The 21,929-nt window shown below is 35.5% G+C and overlaps 1 protein-coding gene across 3 annotated transcripts in view; it reads left to right on the top strand.

Annotated features, from left to right (window-relative positions):
- AP3B1 (adaptor related protein complex 3 subunit beta 1) overlaps nucleotides 1–21,929 on the top strand; it is a 157,796-nt gene that overhangs the window by 80,213 nt on the left and 55,654 nt on the right. For all 3 annotated transcript variants that reach the window (XR_014846883.1, XM_085042815.1, XM_085042814.1), the window contains exons 15-20: nucleotides 1,260–1,436; nucleotides 7,807–7,993; nucleotides 8,930–9,060; nucleotides 11,215–11,326; nucleotides 12,645–12,801; nucleotides 15,469–15,643. Coding sequence is in view for 2 of the 3 variants with exons in the window: in XM_085042815.1 (XP_084898941.1) it covers nucleotides 1,260–1,436; nucleotides 7,807–7,993; nucleotides 8,930–9,060; nucleotides 11,215–11,326; nucleotides 12,645–12,801; nucleotides 15,469–15,643 (939 nt within the window). In the remaining variant the exon portion in view is untranslated. The remainder of the gene's footprint in view (nucleotides 1–1,259; nucleotides 1,437–7,806; nucleotides 7,994–8,929; nucleotides 9,061–11,214; nucleotides 11,327–12,644; nucleotides 12,802–15,468; nucleotides 15,644–21,929) is intronic.

Raw genomic sequence — 21,929 nt, 5'->3', positions numbered from 1 at the left:
AAGTGTAAAGTTATTAATAAAGATCACTGTGTAATGTAAGGACTAATGGAAAATGTTAGTATGAGTAGTTTTTATCCTTTCAGAAAAAACCACTAAAATTCGCTGAAAGTGCAGTGGAATCTTTTCTTTTTTCTAAATTACATTCAGGTTTTTTTGATAGACTAGAACAGTTACACTTTTCCCCTGACATTTCAACATCTGTTGGGCAAACAGTCTGTACAGAACATTAGAGCACCACAGTCTGTAGACACTTATGCAAGACATGCTTCTGAACTTTCTCACTGCAGTCTTTCTTCCTTCTGCTCAAGGAAGGAGAAGAATGTTTTCAAGGGATGTGTGTAACAGATGCAATTTTTAATTTGACCAGCAGGTAATGTAGGCTAGCTCACCTTTTCCAAGAGTATGTGTATATTATTTCATTTAAATCTTAACTGCTTCTATCTAAACTGCATGGAGCATGAGCTTCTGTTTCCTTGTGTGCTTTTCCATTTTGCCTCCCCTCTGTTTTTGACATTACTGTGCTTTTGAACTCAACACCATAGACTAGGAGTTCATCTAAAAAGCTGCTATTGCCAGTTATTTCAGTGAAACTGTTGAGTAGCTCCAAAATTGTAAGACTTGTGTGAACTTTTTGGTCCAAGTCTTTCAGTTAAGATGATAGATCCTATTCAAAAATTGGGAATTGTGATTTTGAACTTCTGTTGCACCAAAATTCTGTGTTCAGCTGGTCTTGGACTTTTGCAAAAATATGAATCCTACTGTCACAAAACTCTGAATAAAAATGAAGGAAAGCTAGAAATAGCCTTAAAGAAATCCATATGCTTCTAGACAGGCAGGATTTAAGAAAGCTGTATGTTGGAAACCATTTCTGTATAAATACAGTAAAAAGAAAAAAAGCACTGTTTTGTTTCAACATGGTGTTTAGCATAACCTGGAGACAAGAAGTCACAACCACATCTTGAAGGCTTGGACTGCGTTCCCACTTCCCATCATCTTGTACTGCGAACATCAACATGTTGCTTCTTTGTGCGTCTGTCTCATCAACCTGTAATGCATGGGTTTTGGGTCAGAATCAGTATCTTACATTTGTATGAATATTCAGTCTGCTACAGTAGCTGTACTTTATTTCACATTGCATTTATTGCATGGCAATTTCTTTAAATAGTATTTTGTTTAAGTTGTTACTGAACACAGACACATATAAGTATGAAAGTAGTCTTTGTGAATCTGTTAACTTAGAGTGCTCAATGTTTTCTCAGGTTCCAGTGGCCAGAGCCAGCATTCTCTGGCTCATCGGCGAGTACTGTGAACGGGTTCCAAAGATCGCACCAGATGTTCTGAGAAAGACAGCCAAGAGCTTCACTAATGAAGATGACCTTGTAAAGTTGCAGATCTTAAATTTGGGTGCAAAACTTTATTTAACAAATTCAAAGCAGGTAAGCCTAAACTCAGTATTGTACATATTTAGTCATGGCAGGTTTTGTACAGTTTGTAGAGATCAGTAATCATTTCTTCTCTGTAAGTAATCAAACCTAGTCCATATTATTTTATGAAGAAAAGCTGAATATATGTTTTCAAGAAATATAGCAGAGTAAATCTAACCATGAGTCTTAAAGTATGTGCTGAATCATGAATGTGAATGTAGTGATGAGATTGCTCTTTTGTGTATGTGTGGTGGTTTTGATTGCCCCAAAACATCAGTAAAGTATTTTTAACATCTAGGAGAAATTTGGACCCCTCAGAAGCTGTTGTGGTAGGCCTGGGGAGGTGTCTGAGGGGTGGGGTGTGGCACAAAGATGGCTCCTGTGTGTCCTGAGTGCAAGTTCTGGAAGTTTTTACATCAAGTCCAGCAGAGCCAATCTCTGATGGCTCTGAAGGTGATGGACATGCTGCCGGCCAAGTTTGGGCCAATTAGAGGTGCTAGTTATGCCTCTGTGACAATATATTTAAGAAGAAATCAAAACAAAGCAGGCACGCATTTCTTTCACTTCTTTGTAGTTGGAGGAGGAGGAGGTGGAGGTGAAAATATGTGAGGGAGAACAGCATGGAGATTGCCAAGGTCAATGAAGAAGAGGGGGGAAGCGGTGCTCCGGTGCTTCCAGCACCGGAGCTGAAACTTTCTGCTAGCCATGGTGAAAGCTATGGGGGGAGCAAGAGGTTTCTCCTGCAGCCCATGGAGTCCATAAGGATGCAGAAATCCACCCACAGCCCACTCCAGAGCAGCAGGTGGATGCCTGGAAAAGACTGTGAACCAGTGGGAGTCTCATCTAAGAGTTAAAACTGCAAAAGGCCTTGACTGGGAGAGAAAGGCCTTTTCCTTGCTCCTGGCATGGAAGCAGCCTGGCCTCGGCTCAGGAGAGTCTGCACAGCACCTTATAGACAAAAAGACTCATGTTGCAGCAGAATTCGGGCAGGATGTTGCTCATGAGATTGGACCCACACCAAAGAAGTTCCCAGAGGACTGTCTCTCGTGGGAAAGACCCCTGGCTAAGTAGAGAACCCCTCTCCCTGATTGGACTGACCAGAGAACCCCTCTCACCCTGTCCCCTGTCTGTGTTGCTGGTTTGAGAAGAGGGAAGGGGGGTGAGTGCAGAGACTGCTTCTTAAGAGGGTGGGGGTGAGAGCAGAAAAAACTGGAGAGAGAGAGAAACAAGTAGAGATAAAGAGTATTTGTAGTAGAAGAATTGTGGTGATGAATAAATTTGAGAATCTGCTCTGTGGACTGAGAGAATGCCCCACACCCTGCCCCCCTACCCGGCTTCTTGATTGTAAAGGAGGACAGGGGGGTGAATACTATAGGTTCGTAAGTGGGAGGGGGGAGTGAACAAAAACTGTATGAAAAGTTTATTTTTGCCTTGAATTTATCCTCCAACTCTGTTAGGTAATTAAAACACCTCTTTGCAATTTTAAGTGAAGCCTGTTTGCCCTTTTTTTTTTTTTTCTTTTCATGCATCCTTCTGGCAATGTCCTATCTCATCTGACTCACGAGATTGATGTGTATTTTTATAATTTTTTTTCTGTAGCAAGAGAAGGTTGAGGTGCCTGGCGTTTAGTCAGGGTCAAACCCCGACAGTGTGTCTTTGGGAAATTGTGAAATATTGAATTCACATAAATAGAAAAATCTGGAAATTACATTAGTAATATCAGGTAGCAGACTTTGGTGATGTGATTTAATGTTTTGTCAAACTAAAACCAGCATTTTCAAGAAAATACTGTCATTTTGGACAAGAAGGTGCTCATTTTTTTATTCAGGATATCTGAAAGAACACGTCAGTAATAGGCCTAGTTTTGTCTTTCCATCAGTGCTTGTTTTAAAGATAGTAACTGCTTTCCCTTTTTCTGTTTTATTGGTTGGTCAGTTGGTATGGATTGGTTTGGTTACTATTTAATTTTATTTTTGGTTACTATTTGATCTGCAGCTGTGATATCTTCTTGTTCCTTGATAGCTATGTCCAGCTGCAGATGTGATATGTCTTAGACCTTTTTTTGTAGGGCATGTGGGAGTTGAACTGTCTTTCCATGCATTCAGAGGGGAGTGAATACTTTGCTTATATGGTCTAAAATGGGGAAGTAACGAAAGGTGAATTCTTTCTGTCAGTGCTCATCTTACTGAAAATGCTGACTGGGAAAAGGACAGATTGGTTTGACTGTCTAAACTTCTTCTTTTAGCCCATAATGTTTACTAATTTTCCATATAGTTTTTGTAATTTTTCACATAAATTTATCCACACCATGTTTGGTCAAAATCCATGGCATACAAAATGATGATTTCTGTGATGCATTTTTTCCTGTTTCACATCTTAATACATTTTAAATCATCATTGTAAGTGCTGCATAACCCTTTATTCAAACACAGTAATGATGATAAATCAGAAGAAACTGTCTCCTGAGATGCCTGCTAAATGGTGAATTTCATGAAAGGGTGTTTTCATCTTTTAGGCTGTGGAAAAATAAGTTATTATCTCAAGTGGTCAAAGTATTCACATAAAAATTCTAACAGTGTAGGTTTGGTGACTTGGCTTGATTCAAAGCTCCTTTCAATCTGCGTTACCATGGGTTATTCCCAGGAGTAACTCTTCTTCACTCCCTCAGTATTAAAATTACTTCCTAGAGTTACTTCAGTTCCTAAAGAGTCCAGCCATTTTTCAGTTTAATTTTTAAAATTTAATGTAAAATCGCATACACTTGATTGTCCTGTTGTCAGTCTGTCCAGCTCTCCTCAACCCCATATTTCCTGCCTCCATATCGTATCCCATGACATAGTAATTTTATGGATACTTCATGAGTTTTATCCAAAGTTAATGGAGCTGTGGAAATATCAAAGATAATATGTCACTTTATTTAAAAGTGGTGGTAGAATAGCAAAAATACACTCAATGCCAACCAAATAGATGGAAAGAGCTCTTTCGCCAGGTGAAGGAAAGACAAGTTGAACTGTTAAATCTTGTTTGGGAAAAAACACAAAGTTCTGGAGAAAATGGGACTTGCTTATTTTATTCCCTTTGTCCCTTAAGTATATGATGAAGCACTTGATGAAGCACATTCACAGGAATGATTTTTAATATTCAGTATTTCTTAAAAAAATTTAATGTAAAAATTGAAAGTATATTTTTAATCCTGTGATCAATTAATGAACTTTCAAAGGCTGTTGATAATTTAAGGAGTTTTCAGGTTCAATTTTATCTGGATAGATACATAATAAAAGCAGACTTTCCTCTGGTTGTCTGTATTATTTGGTAGGCTTTCTTTGTTTTTTCGACACTTATGGTCATAAAATCTTGAGTGTGCTAGAGAGCTGTCTAAATGGAGCTCATATACGAGAAATATGTCATCTAGTTGCCTAAAACGTTTCTTGCATATAGCATAAAAAATAAAGAGATTTTGATGGGTTTCTATTTTCTAATGTTGTAGGACTCCCACCAGAAAAAGTCCCAAGTAGTCGTAGGGTATAAATAAATATGTCAATCGTGGTTTACCACAATAGCCTTATCTTGTGTGTCTAAAGAATCAAGTTACTGAAAGCTAATATACCAACGAGTGGATAGATGACTGTTTCTCCCTCATTGTAGAGCCTCATCTGTTGGTAAAACTTGTACTGTAAAATTTTTAAGTGGGGAGCTACCAAAAGATTAATTGTTGCTGATACAGGATAGGCATTAAATCCTTAAATGAAACTATTGTCACTAGAAAATGCCAGAAATATTGCTGGAGATTATTGAATTCTAGAGAGACCTAAACCTAAACCTTCTAGCCTAAAAAAAAATGTACAAAAAATAAGAATGGGTTCAGCAGTGTGGGGATAAAGGAAATTATATTATGTCTATATAATGCGCATGTCCAGATATAAGGAAATAGTGACATATGATAATAAATGCATAATATCACAGATCAGAATATTTTGTCACTATTGTATGAAGCAGTCATGATACGCAGATTCTGTCATGTTTCACCAAATTAGTGTGCTTACTGAAATGATTTTCAGCTTCGTATGAAAATTCCTTTACTGGAAAAATTTATATGCATTCATTAGTTTATTTTTTGCTTTTAATTAAAAATTGTTTTTTCTATTAGCTATCTCCATGTTGAAAAGCTCTTCTACTTGTTTGATTGCTTTACCATAAAAAAAAAATTACATTTCCTCTCTGTTTCCATGAAAACTATACTATATATGATAATTGAAAATTGACTTCTTGTGGATGCCGTACATTCTTGCATATACATTTTTTTCTGTATTTATCTGTACTGAATAATATGGAAAAGATATTTTAGGGGACAGAAAAGGGAGTAGGAAAAGGGAGAGTATCACAGAGAAAATGATCCCGTTAAAGGAAATGCTTTCTTTCAGGATCAACTCTTTATCTGTCTAATTTGTCTATATGTAATTCCATCAACACTCACTGAAAAAATGCCCACTATGACAAGGCCCTCAGCTTTCCCATCCCTACAGCAATTCACAGGCTAAGACCATTGTGTTTTATGATCCATTCTCCTGAGCTTTCTGCCATGACAGCAAGGAGTCTTGTGTTACAGTGGAGAAGTGATGGCAAAGGCTGCAGGAGGTATCCCTCATTTAGTTTAATTCATGCTACCTGGGAACCCTCCCTTCCAATTCCATTTAGATTGAACAGCATAAGTCCTGCATGAGTGCAGATTACGTAGGCTCTGTCTGATGCAGTTGTTTAAAATTTTTTACCCTTGTACAGAAGTAGCTGCCAATAAACTGTGAAGTACATATGGGAAAGTTTTACTTTTCCCGGAGCTAAGACAGTACCTCAAGGAAAAAAAAAATCTTTTCACAGAGCTGTTCTTGGGTTTGAGAGAGAAAAAAGAAACAAAAAAACATTTTATTGAAGGTTTTTTTAAACTATGCTTTTATATTATTCTAATGTATAATGACTAATTTCTTCCAGTCTTTGGTACCATAGATTATTTTTTAAATGTTTGCATATATTGCATTGATGGAGTTTAAATTAAAACCATTTTCTGTTTACTGTGTATTTCACTTACAGGAGTTAATCAGTATTCTGAAAAAGTATTTTTATATCTCTAGAAAAAAAACTTCAACTTACATCCTCAAGTTGGAAATTATTGAACTGAAGGGTTTTTTTGCAAATGGTATAAACAAAAATTGACTGATTTTTTGGACATATTTTTCTGCTCACATGACTGAAACTGTGTTACTGTCATAGCAATGGCATGATAAACAAGATATATATGCAAGGTTATTTCTTTGTATAAAGCAAATAAACCTCTCATGAGGATACATTTTTAACCCTGTGTTATGCATCCATTTAGAGTTGAAATACGAAAATATACTTTGTTAGGACGGTATATAATTTCTGCTCTTTTTCCTGTTTGCCTGTGTGTAAAGGAAGTGGCATACATGTTTCAAAGATGTCCAGTGGATTCCCGTCTATTCAGTACTGTTTCCTGGTTACACTACATGGTTGCTATTTTCTACATCTCCTTCCTTTCTGATATTATTTTATTAGCTTAAAAAAGATCACTGAATTATTAAAATTATTTAAGACATGTTAATATTCTCAGACATCAAATTAGGAAGCTGTATTATGCTGTAAAAACCTGTGGTAGTATCAGTTGATCTCTTACATAAATAAATAAATGACCGATATTACTGAAGGCTTTAAGCTTCAAGAAAAAAATGGAAGAAGTCTTTTATCCTGGTTTTTAGAGGGCATCAGCAGCTTGCTTTTATGAAAAAGTAACAGCTAAATGCACTGCAAATAATTTGCAGTAATCCAGTTCAGTGATTCATGTGTCTGCTTTAATGGGTCATAATTCAGGATAAAGTAACTGAGTGCAGTCAGAGTGCAGACACTGCTTATGCCAGGGACAGTATCTCTTCATAAAACACACCTCAGCAGAAGCAGTTTGCCAGCCCCCTAATACCCTCTGATGTTTTGATGTCCTGCATATTTTTCCGATTAAGTTTTGAGTGCCATGTTTTTAGTTGTATTTCCACATTCATTATCCTCACGTAGACCCTTCAGCGGGTTTGCCATATATGATTATTTTTTTAATGATGCCTTTCTTTCCACTTCAGCAGTTTAATAATCTAGCACATGGCTGCTTCTCAGTACTCAGCATTCACCTCCCCAATACAGAAGAGGACATGTGCTTTGGCTGCAGAATTCCATTTGCAGCTTTAGAAATGCATATTCCCTGTGGAGCAACATTTGTTTGACATAACCATTCATTTTTATTACCTCTTTAAATATGTTTATCCAGAGTTATCAATAATCATAAATAACTTGTATTCTGTTCTTGTCCTGTTTTTTTCCACAGACAAAATTGCTTACCCAGTATGTATTAAATCTCGGCAAGTATGATCAAAGCTACGACATCAGAGACCGTACAAGATTTATTAGGCAGCTTATTGTTCCGAATGAGAAGAGTGGAGCTTTAAGCAAATATGCCAAAAAAATATTTCTGGCACAGAAACCTGCCCCATTGCTTGAGTCTCCTTTTAAAGGTATAACTGCCAAAATCATTTGGTAAATGTTCATTGTGTAAAGGAATGTGGCAGCTTATTCTATTTCAAGTACTCTCACAAATTGTGTCACTTAGCAAATAGAAAATATTAATATGCAAGAATGCTCAGTCTGCTTACTTGCTTTTCTGCAAGCAAGGTGCACAGTGCATTTCTCTAATGATAAACCCTGGCAAATTGATCCATTTCTATTTATGTGGGTTTAAAATTTTATTTAAATAACAGAAGGTGTGTCTTTTGAGGAAAGCTATTCTTCAATTTAGGAAAATAGCTCTAGTATTTTATCTGGACTTTATTAGAATATTGTTAATGTGAGTATTACAAATGTTATATGAATCTGAAATAAATTGAATCTCTGTAGGTATTTTTTTCTCCAAAATTATAATCTTCCCTCTGCATTTTCCCTGTCATTTTACAAGTAAGATCCATTGTCTGTCTTCTCAAATTAAAAGGTTATCAGGCTATGCAAATTAAAAATACTCTGTTATTGTGACAACTTGCATTTTAGTTTTCATATTTACTTAGGTCTAGTTTTGAAGCTCTAAAAGGAGCTCCATTTTGAAGAAAAACTATTAAAATTCTGGATGTGTTTGTGCCAAGACATGTATATGGATTGTTTAACTGTGCTGTCATTCTTAATATTCACAGTAAAGTAATTTTTAGAGAAGCTACATTTCAGAGCAACACCTCTAAACACACTGACTGATTAGCTTTTTTATTGACCATTATGGGGGAGATTATTGTAATCTATGGACTGAAATCAGTTTTTTGACCTATGAAGAGCTTCCTAGTTTATATTTATTCCATGACATTTGAGGTAATACAATGGCAATTACCTTTAGCCCTGATTAAGATTGCTCGTTGTGGTAGAGCTCACAGTGTTTGTGTATTTCTTCCCTTGCCCCTTTTTTTTATTAGATCGGGATCATTTCCAGCTTGGAACCTTGTCTCATACACTGAACAGCCGAGCCACTGGGTACCTGGAGCTGTCCGACTGGCCAGAGGTGGCACCTGACCCCTCCGTCCGAAACGTTGATGTGGCCGAGTCGGTATGTCAGCGTCACTGAAAGTAACTTTGCTGAAGGCACTTGTCAATACAGAATATTAGCCCAAAACTGCAAGTATTTAAATACTCTCTGTGGATTGTGGTGAAAGCCATTGATGTGTGGGAATGTCCCTGTTGGTTATTTTATCTTAGAAATGGAGCATCTGGAAACTTGCTAGTTGTTTTCAGTGACAGAAGTGGATCACCTGTACGCCACTTCTACCTCACTTGTGGATTAAATAGGCTTTTTTCACCTCCATCTCACTTTTGATTTCATATCTTTTATCTGTGCTGCAGTATGTTAATTGAGTGTAGCTAGACTACCAAAGTCAGAAATCAAAATGTTGGTTAGTGTACAAATCCAAGGCTAAACAAAACAAATAAAAAAAAAAACCACACACACAAGAAAAAAAGGAAAAAGGGGAAAAGTAGTCTAAGCAATAAAAAGCAGTTGCATGAGATTAGATTATGTATGTTTTGAAGTGTCAAGTTTGGAAGAGATCAGGGTTTACATTTCAGATAATCTGGAGAGAATTAGGAATGTTTATGATAGGAAAATATCATCTATTAATATTCTAGTTGTGTGTTGACACATAGGGCTGGTCGTCTGCTAGCAATAGTTTTTTGTTACTGTAGTGTAAACTCTGAGGCAAAGTCATGTTTTGGTACCAGAGTTGTGATTTAGGTGTCGGGTACCAGAAACCTCCTGGAATGCCAGTGAAAGCTGTTGACCAGTAACAGAAATGTAAATGTATTGGTATATAGTGTGCTGATGGTGCTCCTGGAGGCATGGCATTTTAACAGGTACATACAGAAAGCACACTGTCCTTGTAATGAGCCAACTTCCTTAGTAAATTGTGGATGAATTAATTTGCATATGAGATGCTAGGCATAGAAGTAGCAAAGAAAATTCTAAAAAATAGGTCTGACTTCCAAAAGCCAGTGGACAGCCATCTGGTAGAATAAGGATTTCTCTTTAGTACTGTAATATTATGTGTCTACCTTCTTAAATACATTTCAAGAAAAGTGTTGTTTGTACACAAACTTCTGAAAGCTTATAGGAGAAGAATCTGGAGGTAATCGCCTCAAACAGAGGATTTTAAATTAAAGGGTTGGCATGAAAAAATGTGTGAAGGTAATTTTGTCCATAAGACCAAAAAGTATTGTGGGAAATGCATCAAATGGCATAACATACAACATAGTAGAAAACATCCACCTCCAACTATTTATACCTCAGTGCAAACAGGAAAATCTCAGCCACATTGGGTTTTTTTTTGTAAGTATTTTCTTATGAGAGTATCTCATTTTTATAAATGTTGTGGTTTCCCTAATACTCCACATGCCTATACAGCATATGTGAAGGAAGCTAAGTTAAGCTGCAATCCACATTCAAATTGTTATTGATATCCAAAAGAATATTGGCTTTTTAAGCCTTAGTAGCTTCTGGCTTTTAAGAGGAAGCCAGTGTGTCTCTAGAGCTGTTTAGGCTTGCAGGTCATTTCAAAAGTTAGGCTTAGTCCAGATCAGATCAGATCAACCTGTATCAAACTGTTCATGGAGTTGTTTGCCACTTTGTTTTTTTCTCCTGTCCTGAATTTTAACACTGCTTCTCTAGTAGCATGGAGGTATATGGAAAGAAAAGAAGTCTGGGGGAGATAGTGCCTCATTTTGGCATTGTTTTGGTGTTAAAAATTACTTTTATTTGGAGAATTGCAGTGGAAGTGAAATATAATTTGTCTGTGGCGACCTACAGGGTCCACATCTGTTTTCCTCTTAAAACTTGGGATGATAAAGGTGGTGACTAGCCCTGTTTACCCTTCATTCTAGTCATAGTCAGCTGCATCTAGAAATAAAACTCTCAGACTTCAGGTACTTTTGGCATAGAAAATTATTTATCATTACTGATGCTTTTAATCTACCTTACTAAATCTTTTCTGGACTCTCTAATAGACATACCTCACCTTTTATAGGTATATACACCAAACTTCTAGTTCTCCTAATTGTGTAAAGTAAGAGAAATTTAACAGCTTCTCTTGACTTGCTTAGATGATTTATTTAGCAACAGCTTAATACCGCTGCTCTGAAGGTTTTTCTTCGACATGTTGTGTGTATATTTTTGTATTGCTGGTTGCAAAAGTAAATTAAAATTTATTTACAGGCAAAGGAATGGACTGGAATTTTGGGTAAGCCAAAGAAGGAGAAACCTACTGAAAAGTTCTACTCTGAATCAGAAGAGGAGGAAGATGAGTCTGCCAGTACCAGTTCATCAGGTAAGTGTTTGGAAAGCAACTTGTATTTTCACTGCCTGGAAAACTGTATCTCCAGAACTGTCTGGTACATAAAAAGAAAAAAAATTGCAAACAAAGCCAGAACTTCATATAAACTCAGCTAAATATAAACTCAGTAAATTGAGGGGCATATTTTACATTTACTGGATCAAATGAATTATCCTTAGACTTGTTTCCCAGTCAAAAAATCTGGCATGCTATTTTTATCCTCCTTTGAGTCTAGTATGAGTCAGGAGAGTTTCTAACTCCAGTTAAAACTGAAGGCACATAGCTGTTTGCAGGAAAAGTGCCCAGATGCTTGGTTGTTGGGATCAGTAAGTCTTAAATGGTTTTTGGACTTTGATGGTGGTGAAGAATTATTTTGATAGCATGTGCTGCTTTGCTGATAAGTGACCAGAATTGTTTAATTGTATAATCTTCCATGAGATTTATTCAGCAGATTGTGTTACAGTATTTCTCTGAAGTTCTACATGGTGTTTATTACAATGGAGGTATTGATGAAAGGGGTAACAGCTGCCCATCAAGTTCAGTGAACAATGGTTCTTTTAACTTTTTTGCCATTAATTGCCAGACAGGCAGTTCCCCAGGACAGCCATTTCAGATGTTAGTATACCTCGGATGTAGTAAAGATCATAATTCTCCCAGGTCCAGACCTCAGACACAGAAAATGTGCCCAGACTTAATAGAATTATCATCATCTGGTTGAATGGAAGACGGGCATCTTAAAATCTGAGCATGGAACTGCTTCCTTCCAGTTCCTAAACTAAGGAAATACGCAGAACTGAAATGAATGATTTCTGAAGCAATAGTATATACTCACTTCAGATTGTAGAATATTTGGTAACTATATGATTAATTGGAGGTTTAATAATTTGTTTAAATCAATGATTCAGTCATAGTCACTATGGGTATTTAAGAATAGATTATCTAATTAAGCAGCTGTTTGAAAAGATAATTTTGCAGCTAAGCGAATGTATAGATTAGAAAATTTGAGGTCGTCTCCAGCTCCTAATAGGGTTATGTAACTTTGAAGAATCCACATGCAATTAATTTATTATTCAACTTTCTAATTTGAATAATACTGTAGGCTGAAGAAGACAGGTTTTTAACTAAAAAAATTTTGTAGCTATTAGGGGAACTAATTCTCTTGCCTGCTTTGGCACAGGGTAGATAATACTAAAGCTGGCAATTGGATCTTCAAATACTAAGCCATGATTGAATTTAAAACAAACTTGGATTTCTAAAATGCTAATTATTTAAGATATTCAGAACAAAATTTTAAGGATTGTTTTCATTTCAGGGAGTGGGTCTGACAGTGAAAGTGAGAAGGAAGATAAAGAAGAAGGCAGCACAGATGAGAGTAGTGGGAGTTCCTCTCCCAGTGAGGAATCAACTGACAGTGAATCAGACAGCAAAGAAAGTGCTGCAAAGAAAACATGTAGAGCTGTTGATGAAAGGTAGGTATACAGTTGTATGGTTTTAAATTTTTGTGATACTAGTTGTTAAAGCGCTCTTCCTGTCAGCAGTCTGTGAAGCCTTTGATTAGGCTTTTTTGGGGGTGTATTGGCCAAAGAGTGATGTCTGTATATACTAGTAATAGTCAGCATATGAACTAGGTTCATATTTTCATTAATCAGACTACTCTTATGTTTGGAATTAATTTCTGACTGTGGTAAAATCTTGGGTGGCTTGTTGAAAATTGATGTAACCTTGGGAGGCTGAATAAATGATCACATAGTTGTGTGAAACACTTAATTACCTTTTGCCGCAATTTTGCTGAGAGCTAAAATTAAGTCCTTCAACACTTTGCCATTATGTAACTAAGACAATTGATTTTTCTAAATAATGTTATATTAAAAAGATTATGATCCAAATATTAGAGGCAAGGGCTGTGAAGGGAAACGGTCATAAGATATTTAAGTGTTAGCGCTTTTAAGATTGCCTATTATCAACAGCATTATCATGTATTAAAGTATCATTAAAATTTTGAGTAATTGGGGCTAATACCTTGGATTGTATGAATCTGTTTCTTCCACTGCTGTCAGCAAGTGGCCTCTGCAGACATGATCGCCCTTTACTCTGTAGTCTGCTGCCAGCTTACTTGATGAGTTTGCAGCTCAGCTCAGTCGTGGCTGACAGCGCTGATTGGGGCGCAGTACACACTCTGCTCCTTTTATTACAGACAGTAATTAAAGCAGCTCGCCTTGCCACTTCCATAACAAACACAGCATAATGCCCTAATTATGACTTTATTAATTTAAGTCAGGATTTAATGATTTTAAAAGTGATTTATATTGTTTTTCCTGTTCAGAACAAATGAAATCTGTAGGTTAAATTAATACAGGCTTTTCATCATCGCAAAGTTAAAAAGCTAGTTACCAGTAAATTCTTTTCATTAGAATAACATCTGAAATTTTAAGCAGTAAGATAAACAATTATTACCCATCAAAACTGGCTGATGTGCAGTAAAGTAACATTTTTAATCTTCAAATGTAGCTTTAAAGCTAAGCTAAAGATAAATTGTGGAAAAACAACTTCATTTCTGTAATGAGTTTTCAACAACTTATTTGTTAATGCAACTACAGCTTCTGTTGAATGGCGGTGAATGGAATGTAGATAATTTTGTTGTTGTGAAGAAACTTTTAACAGGATATGCTAGTGAATTTTTGTTTAAGTCATTGACCTCAAACAAGTTGTTAAATGTTGTCATATTGAAACATAATTTTGATAGTACCTATTTTTCCCCATGATTTTAGCAATCAGATATGCCACCTTAGACTGGTTTTGTTTTTGTGTACTATTGTTCCATTTTTAGCTTTGCAAGCTTCAAATTTGCTGCTTCATACTTTTGACTAAAATTTGGGGAGTTAATTTCAACTTCAGTTACATGGGTAGGTGTAGGCTAAATATTACTGATTTTAAATAATTTTGATTAAATTTTATTTAGACAATTCGGTCATGGGAAGTTCTTGAGAGGAGGAACACTTTACCCTAACTGTTTTGATCTGTCGTGTTAGATTTTCAGTTCTCCTCCTCTGTATTTTTTGGTGCAAAAACATTGCAATCTCAAACAGTTATGCAGCATAGTACATTCTTTTGTACTGCTTCTAAAGCTAAGCAAAACTGTGTAACAATCTGAGTCCAAAGGGACTCTTAATAGTTGAGTGGTCTAGATTTGTTTAATTATTGTTGACCTTGTTACCCTTCAAGCACTTCAGTAACCAATTTATTGTCTTGGGAAGGAAGCAGAGTCAGGTATTGTATGAAACACCTGATTTGGAAGTATAAAATGGTTGTTTGCAGATCCAGGAACAGAGGGGTTTTTTTCTATATGCAATGTTAATTTTTCTGCCTTGTGATAACTATTAGAAAACAATTTTCATTTCCTGTGGTAGTAACTCCCCCTGAGACAAACGGGTAATCTACTAATTGGTAGTTTAACTATTATTAGATGTGAGCAAGGCAGATAATATTCAGTAGCTGTTGATACAGACCAACATAATCCAACAACTGGCAGGATGGACAGAACTTCACTATGCAAAGACCAGTGCCTCTGAAGCTGTAAGATATTCAAAGTGACCAAAATATCAGAATTTAACAGCTCTTGTGTATAAACTCTTACAGACTGAACTATTTGTAGACATTAGAGGTCTTATTTGTAGGTGATGCAGTTTTATTTAGAAAAATTAACAAAGGAATAAACTAAATGCATTGATTTTTTTTTTTAAGCAATCTTACCTTGCAAAAATCGGATACACCAACATTGTTTATCATAGGTGGAATAGTAGGAAAGCATCTTTATTTAAAAGGGTGTCTGCACTTCCTTTTCTAATGCGACAAGCTTGATGTGTGCAAATAATATTTTTAATATTTAATATGTTCACATTTTGTTTGGCTGTTCCACTGGATTAGACTACATGTGATGTTGTACTGTGTAGTGTAATAGAACAGTTTTGTGTAGCCTTAAATAAGCTACTTCTTCATTCATAATTGAGGTTTTTATTGTGAAGAAATGATGGCTTAAAACTCATTTAATAAAACTTTCAAATGCTGATGCAGGATATTGCCTAAGCAGATTCCTTTGGTGGTTTTGCATGTCTCTTAACATTTTTTTAAATATATAGTGATTCAGAGGATATTAAAAAGAAAGCAAAGGGGATTTCCAAAAAGAGAAGCACATCCAGTTCCTCTGATACAGAGTCCTCTTCATCAGAAGAATGTTCTTCAAGCTCCAAGTCAGAATCAGACTCTAAAAGTGACTCTGAGTCTGGAAAATCTAGAAACGCTACCTCTAATAAGGTTAGTACAGTAAAATAAGCTTTTTTAAAACTTCTATAAAATATGAAAATATGCATCTGACCATCCATCCATGTTTCTTTCTGTGGGAATGAAGATGGTAAGTAGTTTTCTGCATATCTAAAAAAATCTGACGTTTATGATTTTTTTTTTTTTTTTTTACTTTTCATAGACCAATCCAAAAGTGGTTTGGCAGTTTAAGCAAGTAAGAATATTTTTATAATAAAAAACCATATTTCAGTTTATAATTCTATATTATTTTTACTCCATCTAGATGAAGAAGAATAATAGAATCTAATTATTTTTTACACACAGAACATAGTATTTTTTTCTTGTAGTCTATTATTATTTTATAATAGAACCTAATTATTTTTAATTTAATTTTTTTAGGATATTGTTGAATTGGTGAAACTTAATACATGTATGTTGATGATTATTTTATTGAAATGGAATCTTAAAGTTTAACTATAATACCTGAGTCATTATACTCAAACTAGCATTATAGAACTGAAGCTAATAGCATTAATTGGTTACTTTTACCTACCTACCTTGCATTTAAAAATAAATACGTGAGGAACTTTTTGCTGAACCTGTCCAGGAAGAAGAGTAAAAGCGTTTCTGACACTTATTTTTCTATTATAAAATATTTTCTGTGCATTTCTTTTTATATATTTATTAAAAAATTTTGATGGGTAGAATTGTAGCTCAGAAGTTTCCAGTTTAATACTGATATGTGGTATTGAAAATAAAGTGAAACTCTATTGCATGTTAAATCAAGACATTTCAGTCAGGACTCCTATACAGATGGCCGAAAAGTCAAAATAGACATCCTTTGTTGCTTTTCTTGCAATTTTTGAAGCTGGGGATAGGTGTGTTTTTACCAGTTAAGAGGAAAGGCCATTGCTTTATTAAGCTGTTAAAGTGTGCATTTCCTTTAATTGAGGAGGTAAGGCTCTCTGTTTCTCTAAACGTTGAACTTATATTGTGTGTGATCTTTGTTTTGTAACTTTTTAAGTCTGCCTAAGAACTCTTGAGTTGTAACCTTAACTTTTAATCTATTCCCTTCTTCCACCAAGTAGAACAAAATATTAAATGTGGCTGTATTATGTGAGAAATGGAGATGTGTTTCCATGGTTTCATCATTGTTTCCTGCCCAAATAACACATTGGGAAGCACACCTATGTCAAAGTTTTTTCCTACTAGGGCAGTCAGACTGGATTTTGCCAAAAAATGGTAGCACAAAAAAATGTAACCTAAATTGTCTCAGAATAAACTCCTTTGATAATAGATGGGACATGAATTAATTGTAACCGTTTGCAGTTTCTCATATCAGCCCAGTCTTTTTCACCAGAAAGTTATAGGTACTCCCATGTGCTTAGCTCTGAGCAGCCGCTGCAAAACCATATTCAAACAATGGTATCTTATTTCTGCTGCCTTCTTCTGTTTTTCTCAGGGTATCAACACCACTTTCATAATTTCTTTCACTACACTTCTCTAAACTGTTTGGTTCTTTCACAGGATGTGTGAGGACTGCTAGCATAAAGAAGCTTTTTGTATTTTAAAACAGCAGAATGTGTGAAGTCAAACACTGAATATGAGAACTGGAATGTCCAAGAAGCTTCACATTGAATTGTTGCAATCAGTGGAAAGTTGTCGAGGCCTTGGACTTTAAGAGAAGAGAAAGAACATTGCAGTAGTTCTGAAGTCTTACTTGATTAAGGAGCACCTAAAAAGAAATGTGTTAGGAACAAAAAGTATCTTTAAACAGTTGACAGAAGACTTGATGAGAGCAGAGTTAAAGAATAGAATGGAAAAATTGCAAAGCTATTAAACATCACAAAAGAAAACAGATAACAATGGGTTTATACGCATGGTAGCAAGAAAAGTAGCAAGGAGATTATTGAAAAGAAAGGACAGCATGGAGCTCACCGTGCAGAAGCTAAACATTCCTTTTTCATTTAGAAATTAGCACATTTAATACAAGGGCAACAAGCTATAGCTGGTGAACTGTAAACAGCAATGGTCGTGTGTGAAGGGGCAGGGGGTAGTTAATTTAATGTCCTTGAACAAGGAGGACTGTTTCAGTGTGTGGTATTAATCCCTGGAACCTTGAAGTTAGTTTCCATTTCAACCATGTTTGGTGCCTGCATTTATACTTGAGGTGTTTCTGATACTTGTTAATTTTTAGAGGTGTAATTATATGGGCGGGTGGGGTAAGAGAATTGCAGGTATTTTTTATTAAAGGTGATTGCTATGCTAACTAGCTTAATAGATTTTTTTTGTGATAAATCTGTTTTGGGCCCTGTAATGATAGATGGAGGTAACTCATGATAACCTAGAAAACCCCTTCCAAGCTGGAAAGAAAAAAAAAAATTTAACAAACTTTGAAGAACATTTTAGTTTAGGTCTTACATATGGAGCCCTTTGTGTGAAGGTATGTTTTTACAAGAACCACACATATTTTTCTGCTTCCTTCCTGGCTTATTTTTCAGACCTCCCAAAAAAGCAGGTGGTTTCTGCCAGGTTCTTAGAAATGCATGTTTTATTCTGGTAGTTTTTCACTGGAAAAGATACTGCTTATATTATTCTGTTATAGTGTGTTCTTAATTTGGGCAGTGTCTATGGGGAGATTATTCATTAGGATTTCCTTGTCAGTCAGCCTGAGAAAGATTTTCTGAAATACATATAATAAAAGAAGTTGTGGTTAGTGAGCTCTATTTTTGCAGTTTCTCAGTTTGCCACATGTTATGAACTGTGTTAAATTGCTGATGTTTTGGGTGATCTTTACCGTTCTATATATGTTGTGTTGGTTACCTTTGCCATGTTCAGCAAAATTTTCTTAATAAAAAAGGTTTGATTACATTCACATTGGAGCTTAATTTCTACATACATCCATGCACTTACTGGCATTAAAGTACGCTGCAAAAACTTCAGATTATTTTCCTGAGTATATTATTAATGGTTTAATATTTTTTCTCCTGACAAATAGGTTTGAAAAAGCTGTTGTGTTCAGTGTAATTGACCTGCAGTGAATAGAAAAGTCAGTCTCTTGTACTGCAGTCTTTCATATCATTTTGAAATATGGATAGTTTAAGGTGTTCAGATGCATATTATACTGTAAGCATAAATACTGGAGAGCTAAAATGCAGATTTGGGGATGATGCATGTATAAGTAGTGTCTCTACAGTGGGGTTTTAAAATCCGCTACTGTTGACCTCCTTATACAAGTATAATACAGTCACTCAGCTGTTAAAAACCTGATCCACTATTTAAAAAATATACAAAAACAAATTGTCTATCTTTCTGCCTGATCTCCTTTCAAGTGCTAACACAATGGAAACAGTGGGTGATCTGTCAATGCATTTGGATTGTCAGTGATGGTTTTGTATAAATATTGGGAGGATAAGAAATAAAATTCGCACAGCAGAATATGATTTCATCTGCCTTTTCTCTGCAGCTCCATGGCTCATGCTGCGGTGTGAAATTCTCATTTTACACACTTTGCAGGCGGAGCACATGAATTATGCATTGAGCAAGAGAAATCTCCTGCTTCAAGTCCTATATGCATTTACCAGGTTCTATCTCTATTACCAAGATGAATTGCAAATGGAGAAATGTTTGATGGAATATACCTTAACTTCTTTGTTTAGTATTCTGCTTTTCCCATAGTGGGCTTTCTTGGTAGAAAACTGTTTGGGTTATATTGTAGGCTTAGTTTTAAGAAAAAAAAGATGAAAAATTGTGTTACAGAGAAATGTCAGACACGTCAGGACCTTTTTATTGTCTTGATTTCAAATGCAAAGCTTTTTTTTTACTCAATAGAAATATCTGCAGTCATTGGCTATTTATTGTTTCTAGATAGCCAATCAATTTCCTTTCCTTGGAAAAAACAAATTAAAAAATAATCATGTTGGTAATAGGCTGGACCCATAGAAATAGATTTCTTTGGTGTTTTGCACACAATTAATGTACATTTCCATATGTAGAAATATAAGTATGAAAATACTTGTGTATTTTTGTGTATATATGGCACTCATACACACATATAAGTAGCCCAGTATTTTCTTAACCTTGAACACTCGAGTGAAGTCAGAAATAAGGCGTGATCATACTTTAACATTAGCATTATCTTATTTTAATTAGCTCCTGATTTTACCTTTTCCAGATGGTAGGGTCAGGTTTGTGTTTGTTTTTGTTTTCTGTTTGGTGGAGTTGCTTACTTGCTTGTTTTTTATAGTAAACAGATACACTAAAATACACAGTAAACTGTGCAGTGAACTTCCAATAAACTGTGTAGTGAAAGTTTTCCATGTGATACAAGGAAATGTACAAAATCTGTACAAGGATTTTGTATTTGTGCCTTATTTTAGGACCATTTTATTTTGTTTTGGAAGTATAAGAAGTAAATTCTCTTGAAAGATTTTTTCCCCCATTTTTAAAGGTGTGTTATGTAGTAGATTCAAAATAATACCAGTGCAGGAATGGATTTCACCTTATAAAAGTACACATCAAGCTTTGTGACAGAAAAAGCAAACTGAGGCATACTATTGGTATTATTTGTGACTCAGAATGCCCATCTTAGTTGTCTTCAGTAAACAGAGTAACAGTGAGAGGATTCCTTGACTGTGACTCCTATTTTTTAAAAAAGTTGTTCTGAAGCACATAGAATTCTCATCCTTGTGTGCTTGTTGTGTGGGTTGAGCCACAGTTTAAAGACGTTTAATTGGCTACATAATAAAAGGAGATGGAGACATCCCATCTCTTTGGTAATACTTTACAAATATAAAGCTGTAGCTTTGAAGCTTAATCACAGTTGAAGGTAGAACTGTGTCTTATGGGTAAGTAGGGACAGGGAATGAGAGAGTTCAGAAATTGAGAATATTTTTAATATATTTGCCTGTTGTTAAACTGAGTTCTCCTTTAGTCTGTTTTGGTTTTTTAAGAGTTCTAGTTCAGGAAAAAGGTTGTGATACATAATTAATAGTAAAAGTGCTGGGGATAACAGCTAAACCCGATATCCAGGGCTAAATATTTGCCAAATGATGTTATAAAATGGCTTGGAATTTGTGAGGAGGAATGTCACAAAATTATGTCTCTGACACTTCATAAACATGAGTAATTTAAGTAGAACTTGTAGTTTATGAAGTGTACTATTTTCCTTATTTTACATATTTAAAACAAAAATCGCCAAAATAAGCTTAATGAGTTGATAATAAATGCAGTTTAAGAGAAAAGTGTGGTAGTTGTGAGCAGAATAAAATTCAAGAATGTTGGTTTTGCATGAGTCCCTCACTAATTCTGGACAAAACATATAAGAATTGGTGTAACTTTAGCCTCATTTTAAAGTTATTTTGTAATATTTTCTCTGTCCAGCAGAGTTTTAGATTTCAGATAAATCAGCTGTAGTAGAACATTCAAATACCATAGTGATAAGGACCATCAAAGTATGATGATTTTAAAATAACTTCTAAAATAGTGGCTCATTTTCTTTTAAGTCCACAAGGTGATTCTTCTCCCAGAATACATGAAGCATATCTGTAGGGATCATGTAAGTGACTATTGTCTATTTGAGCGATGGGATTTATAGGAAGAACATGATGAGCAATGTCATCATGGCTGAGGTCAAGCCTGGTAGTCGTTAACATCAATGGCTTCAAATAGTGAGAACATGTTCTTTAGAAGGAACCCTGGAATTTCTCCCAAAATTGGGAAAAAACATTAACTAATATTGTTTTTGTGCAACTGACTATGATGCTGAGAGACCAGAAGAAAGGGAGTGCACCTTGAGAAAAGAGGTGTCATTTTATTCTGTGGTGCTGGTTAAAGAAAGTGGTTCTTGCCATTGAGTTGACGCCAAACTCTTTTAGAAATTTGTATCCTCAGTGTCTGAAATGCTCAAGAAATGAAGGCCTAGATGGGCATAAGGAGATGACTGATTTATTTAGACCTGTTAAGATATTAGAAATGGTAAAATAATTGTATGTGCATTTGGCTGTCATGTACTGATGAAGAGGAAACTGGTAAACTAGAAAGTGTGACTTCTGGAGAGACTACATTTAAATTCCAATAGCTTGGGGACTGAGCAATGTCTTAAGGTCTAAAGGAAGTTGGCGTATTTTCTAAAAGAATGGCAAAGCCTTCTGTTTGGTGAGTGAGCCAGAGAGGATGAAAGTAAAAGGAATTCTTCAGCTGACACGAATGAAGGATGCCTTAGAGTGGGTAGGAACAACATGATGACAAAACTGTTTGATACAGAAGGTTCTGGCTACATCCAAAGACCAATCCTTTA

Source organism: Lichenostomus cassidix, chromosome Z, assembly GCF_008360975.1.
Source record: "Lichenostomus cassidix isolate B80296 chromosome Z, HeHo_3.0, whole genome shotgun sequence".
Taxonomy (NCBI): domain Eukaryota; kingdom Metazoa; phylum Chordata; class Aves; order Passeriformes; family Meliphagidae; genus Lichenostomus; species Lichenostomus cassidix.
Note: the sequence above shows the minus strand (reverse complement) of the source record. Positions and strands in the feature narration are given on the sequence as shown.